This window comes from Periophthalmus magnuspinnatus, chromosome 9, assembly GCF_009829125.3.
Source record: "Periophthalmus magnuspinnatus isolate fPerMag1 chromosome 9, fPerMag1.2.pri, whole genome shotgun sequence".
Taxonomy (NCBI): domain Eukaryota; kingdom Metazoa; phylum Chordata; class Actinopteri; order Gobiiformes; family Gobiidae; genus Periophthalmus; species Periophthalmus magnuspinnatus.
The window spans coordinates 13,952,377-13,977,875 of NC_047134.1; the positions used below are offsets into that span (position 1 = coordinate 13,952,377).

General features: G+C 39.8%; 1 protein-coding gene across 1 annotated transcript in view; it reads right to left on the minus strand.

Annotated features, from left to right (window-relative positions):
* Nucleotides 1–25,499, minus strand: part of adgrv1 (adhesion G protein-coupled receptor V1) — a 68,535-nt gene that overhangs the window by 21,318 nt on the left and 21,718 nt on the right. Inside the window, exons 22-86 of the mRNA XM_055224485.1 lie at nt 25,286–25,466; nt 25,024–25,217; nt 24,777–24,915; nt 24,480–24,561; nt 23,807–23,942; nt 23,364–23,729; nt 23,039–23,282; nt 22,738–22,953; nt 22,408–22,623; nt 22,076–22,320; nt 21,836–22,017; nt 21,262–21,760; nt 20,701–21,010; nt 20,414–20,623; nt 20,201–20,331; nt 19,933–20,032; nt 19,685–19,864; nt 19,436–19,599; nt 19,280–19,367; nt 18,537–18,615; nt 18,323–18,461; nt 18,103–18,244; nt 17,757–18,022; nt 17,503–17,678; nt 17,301–17,425; nt 17,036–17,220; nt 16,813–16,959; nt 16,646–16,726; nt 16,269–16,533; nt 15,684–15,797; nt 15,387–15,609; nt 15,109–15,313; nt 14,886–15,032; nt 14,555–14,807; nt 14,193–14,395; nt 13,944–14,120; nt 13,673–13,855; nt 13,349–13,528; nt 13,084–13,248; nt 12,872–12,992; nt 12,562–12,685; nt 12,338–12,476; nt 11,996–12,181; nt 11,677–11,912; nt 11,434–11,582; nt 11,148–11,346; nt 10,843–11,062; nt 10,518–10,757; nt 10,302–10,451; nt 10,006–10,226; nt 9,655–9,931; nt 9,441–9,584; nt 9,189–9,360; nt 8,960–9,086; nt 8,249–8,836; nt 7,706–7,965; nt 7,480–7,597; nt 7,218–7,389; nt 6,902–7,144; nt 6,371–6,778; nt 5,669–5,834; nt 5,333–5,577; nt 5,111–5,250; nt 4,861–5,021; nt 4,687–4,787 (exon numbers count right to left, since the gene is read on the minus strand). Coding sequence (XP_055080460.1) covers nt 4,687–4,787; nt 4,861–5,021; nt 5,111–5,250; nt 5,333–5,577; nt 5,669–5,834; nt 6,371–6,778; nt 6,902–7,144; nt 7,218–7,389; nt 7,480–7,597; nt 7,706–7,965; nt 8,249–8,836; nt 8,960–9,086; nt 9,189–9,360; nt 9,441–9,584; nt 9,655–9,931; nt 10,006–10,226; nt 10,302–10,451; nt 10,518–10,757; nt 10,843–11,062; nt 11,148–11,346; nt 11,434–11,582; nt 11,677–11,912; nt 11,996–12,181; nt 12,338–12,476; nt 12,562–12,685; nt 12,872–12,992; nt 13,084–13,248; nt 13,349–13,528; nt 13,673–13,855; nt 13,944–14,120; nt 14,193–14,395; nt 14,555–14,807; nt 14,886–15,032; nt 15,109–15,313; nt 15,387–15,609; nt 15,684–15,797; nt 16,269–16,533; nt 16,646–16,726; nt 16,813–16,959; nt 17,036–17,220; nt 17,301–17,425; nt 17,503–17,678; nt 17,757–18,022; nt 18,103–18,244; nt 18,323–18,461; nt 18,537–18,615; nt 19,280–19,367; nt 19,436–19,599; nt 19,685–19,864; nt 19,933–20,032; nt 20,201–20,331; nt 20,414–20,623; nt 20,701–21,010; nt 21,262–21,760; nt 21,836–22,017; nt 22,076–22,320; nt 22,408–22,623; nt 22,738–22,953; nt 23,039–23,282; nt 23,364–23,729; nt 23,807–23,942; nt 24,480–24,561; nt 24,777–24,915; nt 25,024–25,217; nt 25,286–25,466 — 12,645 coding nt within the window. The remainder of the gene's footprint in view (nt 1–4,686; nt 4,788–4,860; nt 5,022–5,110; nt 5,251–5,332; nt 5,578–5,668; nt 5,835–6,370; nt 6,779–6,901; nt 7,145–7,217; nt 7,390–7,479; nt 7,598–7,705; nt 7,966–8,248; nt 8,837–8,959; nt 9,087–9,188; nt 9,361–9,440; nt 9,585–9,654; nt 9,932–10,005; nt 10,227–10,301; nt 10,452–10,517; nt 10,758–10,842; nt 11,063–11,147; nt 11,347–11,433; nt 11,583–11,676; nt 11,913–11,995; nt 12,182–12,337; nt 12,477–12,561; nt 12,686–12,871; nt 12,993–13,083; nt 13,249–13,348; nt 13,529–13,672; nt 13,856–13,943; nt 14,121–14,192; nt 14,396–14,554; nt 14,808–14,885; nt 15,033–15,108; nt 15,314–15,386; nt 15,610–15,683; nt 15,798–16,268; nt 16,534–16,645; nt 16,727–16,812; nt 16,960–17,035; nt 17,221–17,300; nt 17,426–17,502; nt 17,679–17,756; nt 18,023–18,102; nt 18,245–18,322; nt 18,462–18,536; nt 18,616–19,279; nt 19,368–19,435; nt 19,600–19,684; nt 19,865–19,932; nt 20,033–20,200; nt 20,332–20,413; nt 20,624–20,700; nt 21,011–21,261; nt 21,761–21,835; nt 22,018–22,075; nt 22,321–22,407; nt 22,624–22,737; nt 22,954–23,038; nt 23,283–23,363; nt 23,730–23,806; nt 23,943–24,479; nt 24,562–24,776; nt 24,916–25,023; nt 25,218–25,285; nt 25,467–25,499) is intronic.

Below are 25,499 nucleotides of genomic sequence, written 5' to 3' on the forward strand. Positions count from 1 at the left end.
TTATTGTAGACACCTTTCTTTAATTATTTAATTGGCATAGTGTATATTGTTTATTGCTGAAGGACAAGGAGAGTGTATTAAAAGTCAATTTCAAAATTGGTGCATATAAAAAACAAAGGGCATCACACAAAGATAGCAGTAATAAGCAACACTATTATGTAAAGTAACAATTTGGTGTTATATTAATTTAACCTGACCTGACTGAATCCCTTGGGGCAGGGCATCATCCGTATGGCATGCCACTATAGGATCTTGTCTATTGTGAATATATTATTGCACAGGCTAAAGGTCATAAGACTCACTAAAGTTTACAAGTGTTTTGGGTTAAACCTTGGACTCAGACTGACGTGCTGAGACAGGTGTTGGCACATAAACACTCACTCCCTCTTTACGTGTTTGAGGTGAAAACAAGCACAGAACTGCGTATTTTTACTTACATAAGAACACAATGCAATACTGTAATAGTGTGTATATTCTTCTAGAAAACAGGTAGGGAAAATCAGTCTACTTGGGGAAAATTGATAGTTTTGTAGATAATTACTAAGACTGAAAAGACTAGTTTAATGGTTTAATGTAAAATATGTGACAGAAGCCACTTTTTGTTTTGCTCATTTATATATTTGCAAAGTGCTGCTGTAAAAGTGGATTCCACCATTCATAGTCAGTCAACCAAACCTGTAAAAAAACAAAAACAAAACAAAAAACAAAAAAAACTACAACTTAGAAATCTTAGGTGTTATGATATTTCACACATATTGTACCACCCCAGAGCAGTTTTGTTTTCAAATCCTTGTCACATCTACACTTGAGTTGAAATTTCCCTGCATCTGCTTGGAATCAAAACAGGGCTCCTCTCAAGACATTGCTTTAGATTTCCTTCCTCCACATCTGGGTTGATGCAGTCTGGCCCTCCACACTCGGCTCTATTGACTGCAAACATGTGGTGCTGCACAGATTCATGTGCACAGCTATAAAAACACTCAAATCAGCTGTTAGGCCAAAACTCCTTCAACAACACACAACATGAGACCTGCTCCAGCACTGTCACTAAACTGTGCAGAGAGCTACTGAGCTTACAAGGAGTTTCGATGCTACAAGAAAAACTCGAAAACAGGCCCTATTGATTGATCTTGAGAGGTCTTAATCCACTGTCTAGCACCTCACTTATCTTTCCAGGCAAAGTGGCCAAAGTTGTCAGTATAAATGGGGAAATCAATGCACAAGTTGGGAAAGATTGTACCTTTTGTAATAATTTTCGGGCTTTATATTTTGTCATAGAGATGAGAACTGAGACATGTATGTTACTTAATCTATATACATTTGGTTAGATTTTATTTCTGTTACTACTGCTATTTAACCTCGGTTTATGTTTGCACTTTTAAGGCACCTTATGTTTTTTTCTTGGCTCACAATGGCAATAAATAAATCTGAATCTAAAATAAATAAAAATGTAAATTGGTAAGCACTTCAAACGGTCAAAGATAATCTTCCTCAAGTGTTTTTAAAGTAGTCTTTGTGGAGCAAGTCATTGCCTTAGGGTCTTAATCAGCAATGTTCTCCACAAAGCCCTACTCATAAAGCAGAGCCCAGAGAAGCCCTTAATCAGCTCTCCTCACATACGTCTGTTGAACATGGCTCCAGCTGTGGAGCTGCAGTGCCCCCTACAGACAACTGAGTGACATACATCTTGTGTGTCAGTGAGGATTTAAACTCTACAGGTGCGTTCACATTTGTCTTGGTTTTGTCCTGGTTTTGTCCTGGTTTGAGCTCAGCTTAGGCCTGGTGTAGACTTGGGCTGTTCCCGTTCAAGACCTGGTTTAGTTTCGGGTTCAGCCCAAATTTTCATGTGGTGTGTATGCAAGTGTGAATGAACGCAGCCTAAATGTGTGAATATATCTAACAGCATGCAAATGTGTCCAGGGCACTAAATGCTAAATAAATAAATAAATAGATAAATGAATAAATAAATAGATAAATGAATAAATAAATGCATTTATCTGCAAATGTTGAATAAAACATGAAATAAAATGATAAGTCCGAAAATCTTCGTGTGACATCATCAGGATATAAAAGAGCAGAGTTGACAGTGGAAGTAAAGGTAAAAAATAAATTGGGAAAGCTCATCTGACCTCCTGTTTCTGTTTGATGTGCTTTTAATGGAAATAGAGTAAAGTTCATGGCAGTGTTTCTAGGGTCACAACATGCATTTTGGCAAAAATAAGAGTTTAAAATCCAGAGTCCACACAGGGCAGAGGGTGCATCATTATCATTCAGGTCACCCTACATGCACAGGCAAAGTGTAGATTATTTAACACTGCAAAAATGTATGCCACTGAACCTAATGTGAGCTCACTGTAACTTGGGTTTATTGTTGTGGTTTAAAATATCTGTATGGAAGATATATCAGAAAATGTATCATATTAGAATTTAGAGATGCCAAAATGTGAATAGTGAGCATATGGTCTATAATTATAAACATTTGAAAAAGCAACAAAAAGAGCGGAAAATAACAGAAAACAATTTATAAAGTGATATCTGAAGTCCATTCACTTTTTGCAGTATACTTGATCCGTAACCATGACATTTATGGGCATGTTTTAGGACATTTCTGAGAAATGAATATTGCCATTGGGAACGATAATTCTGCCAATATTGCCCCCCCTTTTCTCTATATGACAGGTTATGTTGTGACAAAAATTGGAAGATTCAGTTTGTCTTTAACAGGCTCCTGGGAAATGAATGAGTCACTCAGGATGTGCCAAGCCACTTTCACTGGCGGCACACACTGCTGAGACAAAAAGAAATGTCTTTTACTGCCCATCAAGGTGTCTCAGCTGAAAAGTACAGGGAAGAAAACAAGGTATGAAGTTTTGCTGCTGTCTCAGTCACAAGGACAGACAAAAGGCTGGGTCAGATCGGATTATGAGCGCTGGCGTCAAGGCGGTACTGGCATAAGGTATTGTCGGACGCCCAGGGAAGAGAAACACGAGTCCCCCGAGAGGCCTATGCTGCTCCCCTGTTTCTTTCTAATGTAACTTTACACCATGCCATCACTGTCTTGGCATTGCCTAAAGCCCACAGCCAACATCTCATCAAGGACAAAGCAACTGTAGCGTCTAGCACTATTCATATAACTGGCTTGGCAAATACTGTATATTTTTATTATGTAATTGAATTAATATCTTTTAGAACAGTCACTCTAGGGATTTTTAGACAGACATAAACATGGTGGTTCAGAAATAAGAGTAGCTATTGCAAATGCATCATTAAAAACAAAAAATAAATATTTAATTTTCAGAGGTATGCACAACACTGAATAAGCATTATTACTGCACAATAAAATCTCTGCAAATGTTTATATAAAACTCGCACACATACGTTCATGCCCGTCTAATGTTCACTTATATGCACTGGGTAAATTTCCACTCAGACAATTTTCAGTTGTCTTGCTGTGATGCAGGGTACACTACAGAGCTGGTTGCTATCTAGGATTTGATGAGATGCGATAAGCCTGGCAGTGTTATGGACAGGGTTCGACCTCAGTAAGATTTTTGTCATTATAGTTGCTATTTACATTATAATTTCGAAGCCACAACTAAAGACAGGGTTGGTTAGAGTTTTTCTGCAATATTAGTTGACTTTTTGCTCCCAATGTGGGAGTTTTTGTTCTCTAATAGATTAATTAAAGGGCAACTTTCATTATCTCACTACAGAATTCCTCCTTAGTGACTGAGTATGACCCTTGTCCACAGCACATATGGAAAGCCCAGCAGGTTATCAGAACGAGACCTAACATTTCAGATCAATACTGAGGCACGAGCTAAAATCCACTAAACTCACATTTATCTCATGTGGTACACATGCAGTCGTACCAAATATATGATCAGTTTGTTTTGAAATTCAGAGAATCACAGATTTTTAGTTACAGCAGTTCGACGATGCATGTGTGATGCAAAAGAATAAAAAAGTACAGTAACGACAAGGGAATTAAACTGGAATTTTCCATCCAAAACATTTACACATTCAGGGGCTCTGTCCGGGCCATAAACAGTTTGAGGTGGTCACTCCCCAACGACGGATGGCTTCAGTAGGGGCTCATGTTTGTCAAACGCAGGGGAACAGTGGAAAATTACTGCTCTTGCACTCAGACACACATGCGCAAACACGCGCATATGTTTGGGTCAGAGGAGACTAACCTCCAGCCACCTATCTATCTCACTCCTGCTTATATGACATCTGGATTTTTAAATGGCCAAGTGTGCAATGGGCATTATTGTGTTGTTAAGACACATATTCTGAAAAGCACCCAGTGAATGTATGCACATTCTTGCATTTTGTATATAACACAATGTCTAAAAATATACAGATGGATTACACGTTGTTGGAATACACACATACATTATTTCATTTTATTTGATGATAATGATTGTGATGACTATTTTTGTATGTTCAGTCACTTTTATGTGATACAAAAGTGGCAAATATGTATGCTTAAAAAACGTACATCTTACTAGTGCGAATGTGGTAGGTGAGTAAGTGATTGGTTGTCAGAGGGGCCAATGGCGTAGAATGGCTTCAAAACTTACATCAGTCTACCACAGGGCAACCGTGGCTACAATAGTAGCTTACCACCCAGTATGGGGTGAATAATGCAATTTAGAGCACTAGATGAAACATTAGTTTTACCTGGGTTCCAAGGCAGCTCACCATCATGTGTGTGAGCAGTTTGGCAGCAAACATGGGGAAACGAGAGCACAGTGCTTGAGATATAATTGCCAAGGCAAAGGCTGTGAAGACAAAATATACATGTTATGACTATGAATAATTGAATGAAAAAAGTACCCTTTTATTAAATATTACCAGATATACAAAATAACCCTGATGCATAGAAGGCCTCATTGTAGAATGCTAGAGAGGCCATCTCTGCGTAGGCTGAGTAGATGGAGAAGTGGGAACACGCACACTCCACATAGTTCCCATGTTCTTTCACAACTCTGCAGTATTGGCTATCTGATAACCAGCTGTCAATCAGAGATTCACAGGTTCAATAATGTGTCTTCATCAAGTGTCATATGTTGCACAAAGCTGTGACTTGTGTGTGCCACATTACCTTGCAGTAGTATGATTCCAGAGAAGGCACAGGGACTGGCCAGGTTTAACTTGCTGACCAACGGTGTGGATACGATAGATCACTTCTATACCAGGATCCAGTGGTCCTGAAATTCTATTTTGAAGACTGGAAGAAAAGACCTGCACAGAAAATAACAATTTTAATACATTAACATGATGGAGCAGTGCTGCCACCCGCTGTACAATCTTAATAATGCCCCACCTTTCCAGTTAATGCTAGAGGTGTATTATTGGTGAGAAACCAGTGTTCAGTCATATATTCAATTAGCTGGATCCGATTGAGGTAGCTACAGTCCACACTGACCCCTGGTGGCACCATGAGTAATGAGTCAGGAAGTTGGAAGAAATCTGCATTGCTTCCCCTAAATTTGTACCCATTGATCTGAGTTGGATACCACTGGAAGGCAGAAATGGACATGAAGGGGCATGTGTTCAGGATGGTACCGCCTCTATAGAGACAAAAAGGTCTTGTTAAAATGGGCATTCATGTTAGTGCATTTTTAGGATTACTAAACAAATGCCTGTACTCACATGTCACAATGGTTTTGTGGTAGAAGAGAAAATGCAAATCGCTCTGTCACTTTAGCAAAGTAACTGTGGCCTCTGGTGTCAGGTCGGCTGGGGTTGGCCAAGGCACACAAGAGGTCATAGGTCAAATTTTGGCTTCTTTCTTGTAAAGGGAAACTCTCTGCTTCTGTAAGCACCTGATGGTAAGCAAATGGCATAAAATTAGTAAAAAGAAATCTAGCTAATTAGCAAAAACAAATACATTTTCAGTAACATTGATTTTCATTTAGTTGTACTTAGCAGACAACTGGTTAATGGGATGTTTTTACCTTGACCTGCTTCAACGGCAGCCAAACATGTCAAGGTTTGGCAGTTTAAAAATTTTTCGCAGAGCCATATATTTTTATCATTTTCTGCTGCAGTGATTTGAAACCTTGCATCTCTTGCTTCTCTCTGTCTCTTAGCCTCCTCTCGCACTCAGTATTGAATTACAGTGTCTCCACTTGCCTGCAGGCTCAGCCACAGTAATATATGGACTGGCATCAGTGTGATGATAGCATTACTCATATTGAGTGACAACCAAGACCTTTTCAGATGACAAACTGACTTTAGAAGCGTAAGATTAGCTGGACCAAACTTATTTATGTAAAGCCTTTACAGTGGTGCTCATGTTCTACTATCAATTCAAAATTATCACAATAAACACATGTTAAGGTAGTTTCCTTTTCCTTACCTTGTCCAGTGCTACCACCACAGCAGTCATCTGTTCATCTGTCACAGGAGTAGCAACCTCATTGCTAAGTTCTTGAAGCACAGAATCCAGGATATTAGGACTCAGAGGTTGGTATAACTGGTCCAGTAAGCGCCACACAGCCACTGCTGCATCACTGGAGACTAGAGTGACATTAGCACGTCCAAACACAGGGTGAACTTTTACACCCTCTGTGGCGTTGTACAGCTCCACTTGGAAACGCTTAGGAGTGGACAACAATGGGTCTTTCTGAGGAGTTAAAATAATTTCCAACAATGCAGCTGATTCACCAATATCAAATTTTAGAAAACCCTCCTGTTTTGGAAAGTCCACCCCTTCTTTTGCAGGCCATATCAGTGATTGTCCAACGATTTCTGCTTTTGAGAGCTCCTATTAAAAATAAAGTTATGCTTTAGTTTGGAAAAATATGGAACATATGATTTATCTTTAAGTTACACGCTAATTAAGACACAAAATCTTATGAAGATACTAAGAACAAGACAACAAACTCACCACAGTGCGATAATAAACTGTCATGGTTGTAGAAGTGCTTGCTTGTCTGTGGACTTGAAGGCTTAGCTGAGTTGTGGACACAGTGGTAACGGGAAGTCTATAGCCCACAGCAAAGAACATAATGCCTTGTGGATCATCGCTCTCGGCTATTGTAATATTGGCAAATCGAGTTGTCTCGTTAATTGTAGCACCCTCTCCCACTTGAAAGATCTCCACTAAAAACCAGGATGGGAACTCAGGCTCCTAGAAAGATGCAGATGGCATTTAGTTTGGTTGAATGTACAACATTATTGTTTTTACACCTGTTTAGCTGTACCTTGTCATCTCGAACTTCAACAGTGAACGCACAAGTTACTTCTCCTTTCCTACAAAAGACTGTCCCTGAAGTCTGCACTAGCTCTGAAGTTAGGTTAACCCCATTACTGATGAGGCTTAAAGAATCTTTGGTAAAAGTAGCTCTCCAGAAAACCTGCAAGTCCTCAAAAGCTCTGAAAACAGAAAAATAAACACATGTAACCACTGGCAAGAAACCCAAAACATTTTTTAGAACATTTAAATTTCACTGTTCACATAGTTACCTGTTTTCTTGTCTCTGTACATACAGCAGAGTAGTTCTGTTTTCTGAATCTTCATCTAAGACTTTGCCCTCTAACGAGTTAAGTGTAAAACCTATAACACCATTATGGAAGTCGCTTCCTGCCACAGACAAAATAAATGAACACATGTTAGAATTAATTATTAGTAATATATAGCCTCATGAAGATTGTTTTTGTTTTTAGAAAACTAAAACATGCAGACATTTACCAAGAATGGTGATTTTGACAAAAGCCTTGAACCCTTGCACTGGGCGATCAGTGATCTGAGCACCTCCTTCAGGGTCACTGAGGTAAATGAAGAACTCCTCGGGTCCCTCAGGCTCTGAGTCATCCAAAATGAGGACGACCACTTCTGACTCACTCTGACCCTCTTGAAACGACACTTCTAAGGTCTGCAAGTGGAAATCCTCACCCTCTTTAGCAAGTGTCCCGACAGGTTCCAGAGCAAAGGGTAACTGTGATGCTGTACTTCCCTCTAGAAATAAAATATGTACATTATATTTCTACAGATGTCTTTGTATTTGTACATGTGTAAGATTACACTTTTGAAGTATCAAACAATCTGAAATTAGATATTTGTTATTAATGTTATTATTGTTATTGATGTTATTATAAATTTGTGTTATGATTTTAGTCTTCAAAAGATTAAAATAAATCCTGTGTACCAAACTGTCCATTAACTCAAAGAAATTATTGCCAAGTGTGACAAATGTGATATATAACAAAGTGCACAAATACATTTCATCCACACCATCCAAAGCAATACACACCTCCATATGCGTGCAGTCGGACACTGACAGACCCGGAGGTGTTGTCTGACCTGCGCACCCTAAGGAGCACCTTGCGCTCCTGCTGAGTCTCATTATCTCTGTCCTCCTTCACTTGCACCAGCTCTGGCCCAATACTGAGCACTCCTCCAGTCACATCACTGGCCAGAATAGTGATCATGGCCAAACTGTTCTTAGGATTGAGGCGAGGAGGTGTGTCCGCCCAAACTGAATCCACAAAAGGCATGTTGATGTCAGTAAGGTTGACGTTAAAGTACTCGTCTGATTCTGACAAGGAGTCGTCCAATATAGAAAGCTGGAAGGAGGCATTGGTTTGGCGAGAGGATTCAAAGAGCACACGACCATCTGACACTGCTGTGAAGTCTTCCCCTGCTGTTGCGCTGCCCTCTTGAGTTTGATAGTACAAGTGTGTCCTGTTGCTGCGTGAGCCATAAAGTCGCTGGACATAGAGGGTGATGGTCTGGATATCCTCGGAAATAACAATCTGACGGGAATCTGAAGTGAACTGATAAATCCCCAAAGGTTCTATTTCTGCCACAATGAATCCTGACCTGTAGATAGAAAAAATAGAAAATAGAAGAAAACAAACACAAAATGGATCAGTATGCATTAAGGCATATACACAAGACACTATGTACATGAGGCTGCCTTCTTGTTGAGTGATTGAATATTACCTGAGCTTTACATTACTGGAGGTAGTATTGGTGATATGAATAGCATGCACAGCAGGTTCCACAGTATCAGCTGTGGCTGTCAAAGATATGGTCTTGGCCTTTTCTCCGTGGACAAAGGTCAGTACGCCTAACGACAGAGAACAAAAGGGATTTATTGAGTATTTCATGACATTAAAGAGGTGTACATTTTACACTCATTGCCGTATTAAGTAAAAGAGGACTTCCTTACCTGAGCTGGGAGTTATTTGTCCCATTTTGAACCCAGGAGGGGCTAGTCCTGAGGGGTACCCAGACTTCCACTCAACTGTGATGTTCCCAAACAGTCCTGTTCTAATTATTGTTGCTTCACATGCCCCCGTGTCTATATTTGAGACGCCAAGAGCAATGGAAGCAAAGCCGACCTTGATAAAAAAGATAAAATATATATTTTTTCCTTCTTGTTCAGAGGAAAGGTTATATTATAAAGAATCTTCAAACTCACTTCAGAATTGGCAGCTTTCTCAGGTATAGAAACCATAGCAACATTATCAGCATAATGAAGAGTGGGAGGAGGACCAACTGTAGAGCTTACAAGTCTAACATCAGTTAATTCCGCAGTAAAACTATCTCCCAAGAGCAAAAACACCTACATAAAACATAAAACGTCTAAGTTGTTTTATAATTATACAACATTTTAATCAAATTATTAGTCTTACCTCGCTGCTAATTGGAACAGTTACAGTAGCAAACTCCTCTCCCTCTCTGAACACCACTCTCCCCTGTGCTTGTCCTTGTAGGATCTGTTCAATGTCAATCATGTCTATCCCTCCTCTGATCCTGTAGCCCACAGTGGCATTGCCAAAGAGCCCGGCTAAACGTGTCACGTTCAAAATCAAAGCTCTTCTGGTCTCTGTACCCAAGCCAATTATCTCAATAGACTGATGCTCCGGATTTAAGGTAAAAACTCCATGCGGATCATCATTTGCCTGTACCCTAATAGAAACAGATAGTGATTAGAACATTGGTATGAAAGTAACTCAGATATAGGCCCACTGTATCATGACTACCTTATGCGGGTGTTGGTAAAATATGGGTTAGCATCCAGTGTAGCACCTCCCTCCACGGTCGTGAGCTGGACAATGTAAAGTTCCTCCAGTTCAGGCACTGTATCAGGCATCAGGCTTAGGATGATTTCTGTGTCTCTTTGGCCTTCGACAATGATCACTGAGCCCTTTAGAGCCAAGAAGTCGCCTGTTGTGTCGGAGTCACTATTAATCTGCCAGTGGATCTAAATAAAAACAACAATATGAGTAGCAAAGTGAATATCATGGGAGCTAAGTACTAAATAAAGCTTCAGTCTTACTGTAATGTTGCCCATGACCCCCTCTCTCCGTGTAACCGTCAGGGTGATATTGACAGGCCCTTCTTCTTCTGTGGATTCATTGTAAACACGTTCTTTTAAAGCATCTTCAGTGAACTGAACAATACCGTTTGGATCTCCAAATTTCTCAATCTGTAAGAAAAAAATACTTTGTTCAATTGGTTACATTTACATAATAATTTTAAAACAAGGAAATACCTTTAACTGTATAGATCCTGCTTGAGGATCTACATCCATTTCTCCAGACAAAATGATGAGCTCTACTACAAAGGTCTCTTCTACTTCCACTTCTCCATGTGGAAGAATACGTAGCTCTATTGTGTATGTACTTTCCTCACCATCTCTAAAAAAGTAACTCCCATTTACAGGTTCTCTAATATCTGTATTTGCTGGAGGAAGGAGTTCATTGCTGTTTGGACCCCGAATAATCCAAGCAACCTGTCAAACAATAAACATTAAAAGTTCAAATGATCGGTATAAATGCACTGGACACCATGTTTTGACAGGGGTAGATTTTACATACTGTAGCATTTCCAACTAGGCCTCTAGCTCTCTCCAGAACAAGGTTTATTCTCATTGTGGAGTTAGGGTTGACCAATGTGATCACGCTCTCGTTGACAAAGCGCACCACACCATTTGGAGAGTCACTCTTGGCAATAGTGACACTTGCAATGTGTTGCACCCCAAGAACAGCGCCCCCTGAGGCATTTGTGAGCAAAACTTCAAGTACTTCTGCAGGTTCACTGGCAAATATAAGGCAATACATTGATTACAATCCATTATAGCGTTGTTTATGTATAACATTATAAGTATTTAGTGTAGCCTCACCTGTCCAGGTCATCTATAATAGTGAGATTTATGTAGCTCATATTTTGTCCGTGAATAAAAGTCAGTAAGCCATTATATAGGATGTAGTCAAACATCGGAGAGGCACTCAGACCTATTGAAATGTACTGTACTGATACCAGCCCATATGTGCCCACATTCCTCAAAACTGGGATCAAAAGAAAGCAAACATCCTCCTCAACTGAAATGTAAAAAATTAAGTGTTAGCAAAGCAGTTAAAACTGAATAAATACTTATAAATAAATAATGAATTAGGAATTCTATTTGCCTGTGATGTTGATATAGCCTGGACTGAACTCCAGGACACCATTAGCATTGTCATTTGTTAGTATAATGACAGAAAGAGAAGAAACGTTGCCAATCTCTGGAGGCTGGTCAAGCCGAAGGCCAAAGTCTCTTATGCTGTAATCCATGCCACTGACCAGTAGAGGGAGACATGTTGTTGAAAATCTATTAATGAGCCTTTAACACTTAATGCAAACCACACATGGTGCAATGCTTGTAAGTTTACCTTGTATTGACAAGCTCTACTTTAGTGATATTAAGCAGGAACATTTCAGGGCCCTCAGGTTGGTTGTCATCATTGATATAAATGGTAATTTGCTGTGAAATTTGGCCTGGGTTGAACAGAAGTCGTTCTGAAGTTGTAATAAAGTCCACTCCACTGACAGCTGTGCTTCCTGAGGTCTCATAGCTCAACCACACACTGCCTAGAGCTCCTAAAGATCGTGTAACTGTCACATTGACCTGTTAATTGTAAAATTAAAAGACATAAAAATCAGCTTGTTACTTGCAGAACTCATTAATGATATTGAATATGTGAAACATACCATTCCCTCCTCTTCAGAAGCTGTAACCTGATGTTGAATGAATGCAAATATGCCAAAGGGGTTATCACTAGCTGCCATTGTAATGCTGGCCTGCCTCGCTTCTGGACTTATCTCCAGCCCTGGTGTTATTGATGTTAGTGAAAGTAGATACTGTTGACGTTCTTCAGGAATATCATCATCCAGAGTCTGAAGAGAACAATAAGCATATTTAGGAAATCTGCTGCAGCCATCTTTTTAATGTATCTGCACACTGTCCTTCAAATAAATAAATACCAAATAAATAAATAAATAAATAAATAAGTCATTGAGGTGGGGAACAGGCTATTTACAATGAATAAATACCTTTAAATAAATGGTGGCAACAGACTGTCCATCTCTAAACGTCACAGTTCCAGAGATTCTTTCAAACTCAGAGGGTGTAGCTGGTGTGATGTTCCAGTACACCTGAGCATCTCCATATGCAGGTGAACCTCGCACAAGACTAGAATGTACACAGGTAAGATTAACTGAGTGTAAATTAATCAAAAACAGACTATTATTCAAGGGACGTGTAAGTCTTGACTAACCTGACTGCAGCGCTCCCATTGTACAGTCCTTTGGGCTCTCCAATAAGGATGTTCCTGGAGGATTCAGCTACTCCAACAATTCCTAGAGCTGCTTTGTCTGCTTTTATGGTGATTGTAGCTATGCCTAGAACAGTTATTGGATATTTAGATAAATCTTGCCATTTGTATTTTATATAATTTTTGCTGTGTATCACTTTGGAAAAAGTTAAGTTTATTAAAATGTGTTTAATAAATACAGTGGATTTAAATAATATGATGGGTGAACTATTTTAAGATCCCAAAACCTTATGTCATAATCATAAAACCAAACCTTTTAATGGGTCAATGACGACATCATTCACCACAGGAAACAGCTGTATGCTAAAGTGCTCATCTCCTTCTGGTATGCTGTCAGCAAGGGCTCGAATTACGAATGTCATCTTATTCTCATTCTGTAAACATTTAGGAGTAATGGAAGAAAATAAAGTTAATCTCATGTTTACTTGCTTCTTTAACATCTTACTTAAATATTTCATTTACTACCTCAGTAAAAACAATGGTCCCATTTAGAGGAGCAAGATCCTCAATTGCGCTTTGTTCTAGCTGCCACCTCAGGGTCACTGCCCCGAGACCATCAGAAGAGCGCAACACCACCAGGGTGGCCACAGCAGCTGGATCATCTACAAACTCTGGCTCACTGACCACAGCCTTGAAGAAGAAACACAAGAGCAGCATATTAAATAAAAATAGTAAAATTGTGGCAGCTCATCTTACTGATATATTTATGGTAACAGACAGTGAGTCCAACCTTTAATGCACTAAATCCAAAGCGTCCAAATTGTGAGTCATTGGGTGGTATTGTTATAACTATAGATGTGAACTCTCCAAGTCGTGCACCGCCAATGACATGAAGCAAAGTCACTCTAAAAGTCTCAGAGGCCTCCACTTGGTCATCATCCAGAATAGTGATGGCAATGTCAGCTTTACTCTGAAACATAAATAAAAGAGACATTAAAAGCTGCACTGCAAAACTTGGCCGGCTGGTTGTCTACATAGAGATGTCAAGGTTTTGCCTGTAATGTTACACAGTATGGCATCAAACTTATCTATCTTCAGCATTATTTTCATTTACCTGGCCATCTAGAAAAGTGATACTGCCAGAATTGGGACTGAAATCATTGACGTCAGCAGTGATTGGCTCTGCTTCCCAGTATGTAACCAGTCTTCCAACTGTGCCGGCAAGTCTAATAATTGAGAGGTTGACTGTGTTATCGGGTGGTGGCAACTCATACGCAAACTTTCCACCTGGGAAATCCTGCACAGATGATGTTGAAATAATAAATACATGTACATTCATAATATTTCTATAATTATAGTAGAATTTATGATGTTTTATTTCTGACCTCTGTCACATTTAACTGCACTACTCCTCTGGGGTCGTCATTCTCCAGGATGACAATTTGTGCTATTTCCAGACCAGGCCTTTTCACACTGGGTTGACCTGGACCCACTGCTCCTCTAACAAGCTCCACACTTGTAACATTTACCAAAAAACTTTCATCAAGTTCTGGGATGTTATCCTTGAAATAACACATTATGGTTAACTTTAAGACATTAATCAAAAATTCTAAACAGATGAATATAGTCCTTACAGGTAAAATAGTAATTGTAACAATAGCGACAGTTGCACTCTCAGGCATTATAACAGTGTTGGTTCGGGCGATGTAGTCCTGTCCCGCAGTAGCTTGATTGGAGGGAGGTAAATGCAAGGCTGACCTGGTTTGATAGTGAACAGCAACATCACCTATTGAACCCTGCTCCCGGACAAGGGACAGAGTAACATTGACTGCACCTCCTGTGTTTAAACAAGGAAAACAAAATAAATAAAAATGTATAATTGAAGGCTATTTAAAAATCACTTATTATACTATCTGCTTGTAAAGGATTCACCGCAGACATTTCGACAGTATACATATTTTGGGTTTGATATACTTACTCTGTGTGATATACTTACTCTGTGACTCATTTGTTTGTGTGAACTGGGAGTCCAGATGCCACCCAATGACCCCATATGGAGAGCCATTTGGTTTGATGGTAATTACAGCCTGAGCCAGTTGCTTGTTGATGACTGCAGCATTCTTCAAGTCCTGCACCTCCATTGTTACATCAGTTAGAGTTATAATGACGGTCTCAGTAAGTTCTGGGATACCGTCTGCTATTACAGTCAATGAGATTTTGGCTTCTGACTGGTCCTGGGCAAATGTTATCTATATGAGGGAAAACAAAAAGTATTTATTATACCTAAACTTAAGGTATGTGCACGCATGCAGAGAGTCAGTACATACCACTCCCAATTCAGGTTTGATGTCTGACACATTGCCTTTAGCAGCCCAGTGAACTGTCAGTTTGCCAAAAGTGCCTCTTTTCCTCTCCACTATAAGGTTTATTTGATAATCTTGCATCATTTCTTCAACTTCAATAGACAGGAAGTCCTAGACCACAGAAAAACATGACTCGTCTAATCAGTGACAACAACTAAATGACTTGTAAAGGTTTAATCGCACTTACAGGAGAGAAGCCAATGACTCCATAGGCATCATCATTAGTTGGGATGAAAACAGTCACCTGACCACCAAATCCAATTTCAGCTCCACCCTTTGGATTTTTCAGAGTGACATAAAAGTACTCCTCCACTTCTGGGATGTCATCATCAATAACGTTCACAGCTATCTCAAGTTCACTGACACCTGGTGCAAAGAGCAACTCACCAAAACTAAAAAAAGATTACGATTATGTTAGATGTCCTGTGTCATTATAGTCCAGTTACTTAATATGTTTGATGGTACCTGGGGAGAAAGTCAGATTGGCTGGAGACATAAGTCAGTTCGTAAATAGTTGAGCTATTGTCCTCAGCAGACATTATGAGAGTCTTGGAGCTGTTTAAGGAGGGCATCACAAGAGAAAGATAGCTATTGGCTGGAGGGACCCTCAGGATCATAGTGAACAGACTAACATCCGATCTCCAGGTATAAAGGGATGAACTATTTCTTCCAGTTAGGAGTATGTAAGCTGAAAGAAAGGTAAATTTTGCTTTGGTTTAAAATACAAGTTAAATAGAAACGTAGTAATGCTTCAATGCTTACCTGCTCCTGAAGCATCACTGAAGGCATGTATGGAGGTGATGACAGGATGGGGAATGGACTGAATGAGTGTTACTCTCTGCCCAGGTTTGAACACCTCACAGGATGGAGTAGGACCTGTGTAAGGACAGATCCATGTACTTCAATGCCAAAATAACATGTTTATGTAAAGTAAGAACTGGTCTCCCTGACACACCCATGCCATACAAATTACAACCTTTGTGGTTCTGCTCTCTTCCATACTGAGGCATTTCCAGTAAATACACAACAAATGTTGCACAACATCCCTCACATTTGTTTTTTGTTTTTTTTACTCAGACTAAATTAGGTAAAATACTTATAGCTGATAACAAAAATAGTTACAATATTTATTTTTCTTATTTCTTCTTTTCTTTTTTGTGCAAATCCCAGTAACCATTGATTTGTCAAGTTTTATGCACATTCAGTACCCTTCTTCATGCTGTCTCTTCTCAATATTAATCCAATAAATACATTTAAAAAAAATCACATTTATGGCTTTCTGTCTTTACCATTAGTTATCATCAATAAAATGCATAAGCTAACAAATAAATTTAACTTAAAATATACCTGCTATTACAACTAGAAGAAGAGTATCATTTGTCCTTGTGTGGACCTGCTCCACCTGGGTTCCTCTGTCTGTCAGTGGGAGAGGCTGTGGATCCTGAAACCTGCCATTGGCCCATTTAAGGATGAGGCAGCTGTCAGTCACACGGTTGATGCACACAAAGAGGTGTGCTTCACCTGCTTCTGTAAATGTAGTTACACTGACAATGTCCTGTTCAAAGTCAAGTGTCTGTGAAAGAGCTAAAGAGCCTCCAGTCCAAATAAAAATCTGTGAAAAAAGCGTAAAAATATCAATAATGATATTAATTATAATATATCAATATTACTATTAAGTAGCCAAAAAAAAAAAAGATCTGAAAGTAAAATCTTTTAGTTGATACCTGACTGGATGCTATCAAATAATTTCTGCCGTCAATGGAAAAGTGCTTAACATCAGATGCTTCAATACCAACGGTTTGTTCCTAAGAGATAGATAAAGACAGGTAAAGGCAACAGAAACAAAACAATAAATGAACTAAAATCTCATGGGGCACTGTATTAAACATACTAATGTAATGTTGAGGTCTTGGTGTAATTTAAAGATGCTCAAATTGGCAGCAGGACTGAAAGGTGGACCGCTGTGTGAGATCCCAATGAAGCTGGTGCCGTTGTGTGCAAAACCAACACAGGAGTTTGGATTCTGAATCTTAACAGACTGGACAAAAAAGGACAATAAGAATATTAGAGGAACAATATTGAAGTTGAAATCTAATTAAATGATAGAGTCATACCATAATTGGCACAAAAACACCTTGCCACTGGTGGAGCGTGCCCAGTGTGTGTGATGATCCAATGGCTGGCCTTTTATCGAGTCTCATAATAAGAGAAGGAGAGAGGCCACTTGGGACTGAGCACCAAGCTGCAGTCGAGCTGTCTTCAAAACTCTGATACACGCCAATTCTTGGGAAGGGGCCACCTATGTTCATACGAAAAAAAAAATCCAAAAGGCCATAGAACATTGTAATGGTTTAGGTAAGTAAGTGGCAGTATACTTACCAGACGCAATAGCAGTGGCAGACTTAGCCTCCCATTCCACACTGACAGACGACTCAAGGCCGTTACTGCGAGACACAGTGAGAAATACTGTTCTGCCTTCCTCGGCCACTACTTCAGTTCTTGTTCTGTTCAGAAACAATACATTATGAGTATTTGAGTTTTGTAATGCCCTCCTTTGCATAATGATGTTTATGAACCACACCTGTTTAGAGTAGGTCCAATTCTAAATAAACCAGATGGTGCAATGTTCTCTAAAATGGTGATGGAAATTTCAAGTTGATCTCCAAGTCTGGCCCCTCCTGTTGGACTTGACAAAACCATGATAAAGGTTTCATTTGCTTCTGGCTCTGCATCCAAAACTGCCCGAATTTCAAGTGTCTGTCACAAGGAAATCAGTTATTGATTGTAAATAAGTCTTATGTGGCTTATATTTATTGTCACATAAGAGTCTCCCACCTTAAACCTCACTCCTTCATCAAACACCACAACTCCCTGTGCTGGGTTCAGGTCACTGTCCGCTAGGCTGCCGTTTGCATCAGTGATGGTGAACTGCACAGTGACGGTGCCATATATGCCTTTCTCTGGGTTACGCACTATATACATAATGGCCATACTCTCCCCCAGTCCGGACGCTGCAGTTGGCTCTTTTAAAAGAAAGGGCTCACTGGTGTTGAATGAAATAACTCCGTTTCCATCATCACTAGCCTGGATATTCACAGTGGCTGTAAGTAAAATAATATTGTTTTGGACACATACCATAAACATAAAACATGTGCTTTCTGTTTGTTTGCCAAAGCTGTACCTGTTGTATTAGTGCCCAAGACAATTTCTTGGGAAGGTTGAGACAGAATCAACTGAAATCGTTCTGCTCTCTCTGGAATAAGATCATCTATAATCTGTACTTCAACAAATTTCAGTCTTTCACCATCAACAAAGTGCAGAGTCTGTGGGTGAGAAAGTGAAGTCACAATTTAGTATAAATGTATCTTCCATATGAATATTTGTATTATATGTATCCATACAGTTTCACTGATGTTGTAGTCCAATCCCAGCTGAGCCTCTAAATTCTGAGCTGTAATGATGAGTGACACGTTGCCGTAGGTTCCTTTGTTCCTGTAGGCGACTAAAGTCAAGGACCCTATTGTTTCATTGACTTCATACCTATAAAAATACACATTTACAAATTAAACATAATCAATGCAAGTATAAATGTAACATAATAGTAATTATTCCTACATTGTATTTGTCCATTCAATGACACCTCTAATACCATCATTAGCAGTAATGATGATCTCTGCCACCAAGCCAGCAGCATCTTTAAAACAAGGCAAAAAACATATATATTTTATTATTTAACCAAGTATAATAGGGTTTTAGGCAGCAAGACAGCAGTTGACAACAAAAGAAAGAAGCAAATTAATGAAGCCAAGAGGGGGCTGGGAGTATGAGAAGAAAGTCTTTAGGATGGACTGATTTATGACCCCCTGAAAGTCTGTGCTCTGGCTGAGGCTCTGGGAGGCCATCTACGGGTTTAGCTTGGCTTTCTCCCTATATACCACACAGTGCTACTCAGCTACCACCAAATCCCTGTGCTTCCTCAATCATGGAAAGCATCAATCCGGCTATCCAAGCCACATAATGACTGTTACCAAAAGAGGGCTGTGTATTTACTCAGTGTCTCCAGGCAGTATGCCCTTAGTGTTCAGGGAGGCTCCAGGATGTATTCTGTCAACTCACCACTTTCTAAAATTATGCAAAAGCAGAAGATTCTCCCATAAACTACATGGCAATAGTAGGTCTCACAAGCAGCAGATCTAGTGCAATGCCATTTAATGAAAGCCTATGAGCAATAAGCAATGACATAGTGTTTTACCTGACAATGTGCAATGTACAGTCTCTAAACATTATGAAAGACAAATAGACCATGAGAAAGATTATGGAAACTGAGAAGTCATTTTAAATCAATTTGAATGCCTTACCAATTTGGGGATCTGTAGCAAGAGTTGTAATCAGCACTGCGGATGTCACATTAACCAAGAAAAACTCTCTTATTTCCGGAATATTGTCCTGAAATTGAAATAGTTGTTGTGTCAATAAATTATAACATAAATACAGAAATAGGCGGGAATGCTTACATCTAGTATAGTGACGGGAATGGCAACAGAAGTCTCCCCATCTTGAAGAATGACAAATCCACTTTCAGCAATAAAATCTTCTCCAGGGTCGGCAAGGTTACCCTCCACTTGTGACAGGTTCTGGAGTGATCCTCTAATGACTTCATATGAAATATTCACAGCTCCTGGACAAAATAATCACATGTCATTTTAGAAACTAGTTGGAAAGGGCATGGGAAAAAGTCAATTCTTCTTGACATTTGGGCCAACCTGATGCACCAAATTCTCTGTTGATATAGATGTTTATAATCTTGTCAAGTTCTTCTGTGGTCACCATAAGGGACGATGGAGCGATGGTCAACATGCCAAACGGTTCGTCACTAGTGTCCACAGTAATTAAAGACTCTCTGCCCTCAACATCCAAAGCAGCATGGCCTGTCACCCCAACTCCTGTGTGCGAGAAACACAAGAATATTCAGAATAATCTCTTTGTATGTACTAAGCATTTAATGTTTTACCATAGGTTTGAATGTCAGACAATAACACTCGGTATTCATCTTTGTTCTCTGGAGCTGCATCATCAAGAAGGTCCAAAACTATTGTGGTGTTCAGCTGTCCCTAAAAGTACGACAAGTACATTATTTAATATTCACACTGTGTAAATACATAAAACAAAAAAGAATATAGATCAATGCTTTCAACTGAAATCAAAATAAACATACACACACACACACACACACACACACACACACACACACACATATGTATCTATATATATATAAAAACCTTTGCAAAAAAAAGTGTTCCTGATGTTTGGGTGAATGTTAGTCCCACTCTAGGTCCTGTTATAGTCCAAGTGACTGTGACATTTCCAAAACCTGGAGCTGTCCTCTCAACCAGCAAGGACAGAGTCTGGCCTATCGAATAAAGTGGGATGCAATTCAGCCATTTAATCCTTTAAGTCTATAGCATGCTGAATATTAAGACTTTTAAACTTACCCTCTCTTGCAACAACAGAACGTGAACCTGGGTGAAAACCGATTACCCCGGCTGCATTATCATTGGCAAGTATTACAATAGTTACAGAGTCAGAGCTGGGCATTATACGACTTCCTCCTTTTGCATTTACAAGACCGATTGTGATGTCTTCACTGTCTTCTGGTTTACCATCATCCTTGATTTGGATAACTACTGTCTTCTTCAAATCCCCTGTGGACAATTGATTACATAACGTATGAAACTTGCCACTTCTTACAATTATAAAAGCACATTTCTCATAAACTTACCATCAAAGACGAGAGTGCCTCCAGTGCCAATGAAATCTTCCTCTGGTGTGGCTTTACCTGCGACTATTCTCCACTCCACACTGACAGTTCCCACGTTTCCTCCACGCCGTTCAATCACCAATGGCACCTCTGCCATAGACTCCTCCGTCACCTCCAGAAAGCGCCCCTCATCAGTGGCACCGGGACTAATGGTGTATATCACAAACACACCAAAAGCATCTCCGTTCATTCCAATAATCACTTCAGCTTTGTCTGGCTGACCAATGGTAGGCAGGTTTTTTTGAGCCACAGTCAAATTCACCAACTGAACCTGCAGAAAGAATTTTATATCAATATGCATTGAGACTGAATAGCAGGGCCGAGACAAAAAACATTTATGACGGCCTATTCAAAGCTAATTGCATATGCCCATCCATCTTCTGCTTTTCCGGGGCCAAGTAGGGGGGACAGAAGTCTAAGCAGGGACTCCCAGATTTCCCTCACCTCAGATACTTCCTCCAGCAAACGTAGAATTGAGCATTAAAACATTAGTGCAAACACAACTTTAATAAAGTAACTTGCCTTTAATAATTGAATAGAAAATCTCTCATCCATTTCAGCAGCCTTATCAGTCAGTATTGGCACAGTGAGGTTGGTCAACTCTGCCCCGTCCTCCATAAAAGCACTTTGATTGGTCACAGGGGTGTAGTCAGCGTTTGCCTCTGCCTTGCCACTGAACAGTACAGCAACAGCAGTGGCATTTTTCACATATGTCAGAAACTGGGGATTTGGTATTAGGTTTTCAGCAGCCGAAGTCACCCAAATACATGATGGGGATGCAGCGACAGGCAATATGGAGAAGGCTTGGCAGGTGCGCTCCCTCAGGCACGCAGCTGCACAGGCACTAACTGGGTCTTTCTGGCCTGTCACATTCACTGTCCTTTGAGTGATGCCAGATACAACTCCTGATTTGAGTGTTTCATAATACACCAGAAGGTCTTGGCCATAATCTAGAGCAGAGCCAACCAAGTCAGTCTCAAAAGTGCTGTAAGTTATTTCCAAACGGCCAAAATGTCCACCACTGAAAGACATGAACCAAATGATGAATATACAAAGTAAAAAGTAGAAAAATGTTAAACTGACAATGATTAAGTACCTTCTGCGTACAGCAATGTTGGCTCTAAAAATGCCCTCCAAAGGCTCCTGAACAAGGTAAACAGACTGATCAAAAAAGACTGTCCCGTAAGGATTATTATTGGCAGGGACTACAATATCCATAGACTTGTTGGCACCAATCCTCCCTCCATTACTAGCACTGGTAAGCTCCACTTTTATAATCTAGAAAACAAATAGATTAGTGAATTTGATGAGGTGGTGGTGGTGCATATTAACTTACCTCATCTATTTCAGGTATGTCATCAGGTAAAACCTCCACTTTTAGTAACTTTAAAGTGTCTCCCGGTGCAAAGCTCACAACTCCTGAAGTGGGTCTGATGTCTCCAGTTGCTACTTGTCCATTTACTGTTGCCTGCCATTGGATTACAACAGTACCAGTGATCCCAGCATTACGGACTATAGGCAGCGTAACTTCAGTTGAGTTTGAAACTGGTTCTTCTATTGTGACTGGATCAGCCCGGAAAACTACATAAAAGTACAAAGAAATTAGAAACACATTTTGTTACATCTTATTATTATATATAAGAAAAAAAACATAATGAAAATATTTACCAAAGACACCAAAAGGATCATCAGAAGGCATTATGGTGATAGTTGCCCGAGTGAGTGGACCAAGAACAGCGCCTCCAGTGGTCACATTATTGAGTACCACACGAAAGGTCTCCTCTATCTCAGGCTCGTTATCATCAAGGACAAAGATGGGGATATATTTACTAGTTTCTCCTTCAAGTAGAAGAACATCAGTTGAGGCCACTATATAGTCATTTTCTGTAAGAAGAGAAGATCATACAGTAAATGTTGCTGATAAAATCTTTCTATTATATGTTACTCGGTCATGTTGTTTTGCTTGGTTGGTTGCTTGCTATGTTTTGAGGAACTTACTGATGTTAGCGGTGCCATCCATTACATCAAACTTCACAGATACACTTGCAAAAATCCCTCCAGTTCTAGTCACTTTCAGAAATGGTCCGTTGAACTCTTCAGGGACAGTGACTGTGGAGGAAGACAACTCCAGCACTGCAGAACTGTCATCACTGGTTTCAATTATGACCTGGGCCACAATGCTTGGTATAGGTCCCAGAGAAGGAGAATTTGAAACTGGGGGTAGAAAAAACAGGATTTTGATCGTGCTAGACTATTATGAGTTGAGAAAATATCTAAGAATAAAAATCTGTTCAGTTACCAGGCCTGTCTTGTTCACCTTTGATGAGCTGAACACTGATTAATTTCACAAACACTGACTCATTTCTTTCTGGGAGATCATCATCAAGTATATGTAGTGTGATATTTGCTTCAGTCTGATTGGCCAGAAACACAACTGAATTAAAAAGGGAAACAAAGTCTAGGCCTTCAGTGGCGCGTCCAACTCTCTGGGTTGTGTAAGGGGCTGGTTCAGCTTCAGTCAATGTTGCAAATGTTACCTTCACCTGCAAAAAATATAAACAGGGAATGTGTCGCATTTTTTACTATCATTATTGCATGGGTAGTTATGATTTTTGAACAATTACCTCTCCCATTAAGCCTTTTTGTCTGAGGATTGTAAAGGTCACATTTGAGTCAGCTTCAGGGATCCAGATGGGCTTAGTGGCATTGGCAAACACAAAAACGCCATATGGATCATCACTGGCCAGTATAGTTAAAGTGGCAGCTGTCTGAAAACCCAGCCGACCATCGGAAACTTTGACCAGTGAAACAGTGAAGCTTCTGTCCAATTCGGGAACCTCGTCCTGAGCTACATGGATTGTGATGTTCTCTGATGTCTGTCCAACGTTAAAAGTAAGATTTCCAATTCGGCTGACAATCTCTCCTTCAGAACTGGGGTCAACCTCCCAGTAGACAGTGACATTAGAGAGGTCCCCAAATGAGCGATCCACCTAATAAATCAACCCAATCAATCATGTATATATATCACTATATTTGCAGATGTTTTTCGATTTTGGGTTTAGCAAACCTGAAGAAAAACAGCACTTTGTCCATCCTCAGGTTCTGTTCCAGTTACATAGAGAGAATTGGGGTTAAAATCAAAAACCCCATGAGCATTGTCCGAGGCTGCGATGGTGACAGTGAGGCGAGAGGCTACACCCAGACTGGCTATAAACAAAGTGTATTTTAGTAAAACATAACAAAGGTTTTGTAAAAAAAAAAAAAAAATCTCAGTGATGAACACAATCATGTCATTTCATGTAAATAAAAAGAGTAAAGAATTGGTAACTAGATCCACTCTTCAAGGCAGCACATGACACAATATTTACTTTTCCCACATCTCTATGTGAGAACTTCAATGGGTCACAGTGCAATGTAAATGTCACACACAATATAATGTGTCTGAGGAGCACGGGCACACAAAGTAACTATTTCTCTATTGTAGCTATAATCATTTAAACTATTAAATTGGGAATTATATTCTGGGAGCAATCGCTATGTTTACATGCACACAAAAATCTGAATATTATCCAGTTGCTGGAGTTGACAGATTATTAAAATGTCTGAGGTGAATAGTCTGTGGGATCAGAAGATTAGATTTAAATCAGACTACTCCAGAAATCAGATTTTGAGTGCACATTTAAGCACAGCCTATGAAAGAAGCATTGTAAAAGCAGTAAATGGGCAAAAGTAGAGCAGACTTACTGTGTTGGAGATGTGATGGAAGAAGAAAGTCAAAGTCATTCTCTCCACTACCACTCTCTTCACTAAGCCACTGATCCACTGATGGATCACATACAGGATCACATGAGTGTCAGTGCAGAGAGAGCCACACAAGAAGAGCAAGAGCCAAAGCACAGGAGCAGAGGGAGGCAGGTGTAAAGCAGGAAGCACAGCGCATTGATCATAAACCAGACACCAATTCATAAAGGAAAGAACAGGGTCAAGGTCAAACACTAATTGGGAGTTATGCTAAAATATTCATTCTACATCATAACATTGGTACCCACCTCCATTTGCATTAAAAAGCTCCACTCTGAAAATTTTCTCAAGCTCAGGTGCAATATTGTCTACAATAGTGATGTTAACAAACTTCAATCTTTCGCCTGGAAGAAAGTCCAGTAGACCGACAGAATCCTACAATAAAAATGTGTGTAAACATACAAATATACTGGTACAATAAATTCAAATATTATAAACTAAACTCTAGTGATAATGCATTGGCATTAAATGTATAATTTTGACCTCATAGTCTTCAGGACTGGAGGCTGTAAAGGGAACAGTCCTATAGCTGACCATGACCCTGCCCAAAAGGCCCTGAGCTCTGGCCACTGGCAAATGGACCACTCCATCTTCCTCGTTCACAGTAATGTGAGCTGGTTGTGTTGCTGGAGGGATCAAACCGTTTTCAGGTATAGTTGGCTCAAACTGCAACAAGCCTGTAAAATGGGTGTTAATGATTAAACATTTAAAAAAGACAAGTGTTCTTTTAAACTACTGTATGTACCATAGGGATAGTCATTGGCTGCCACAGTGACAGTGTTCACAGAATTATACGGGTCAATGCTTGCACCACTGGTTGGGGTAGAACCTGGCTTCCCATCACCTGACTCAGCAGATACCAGGGTAATTTTAAAATACTCAGTCAGCTCTGGGAGGTTGTCATCAAACACCAGCAGGTTCAGCACCTGAAGAAAGGTAATTTAATGTATGTAGTACAA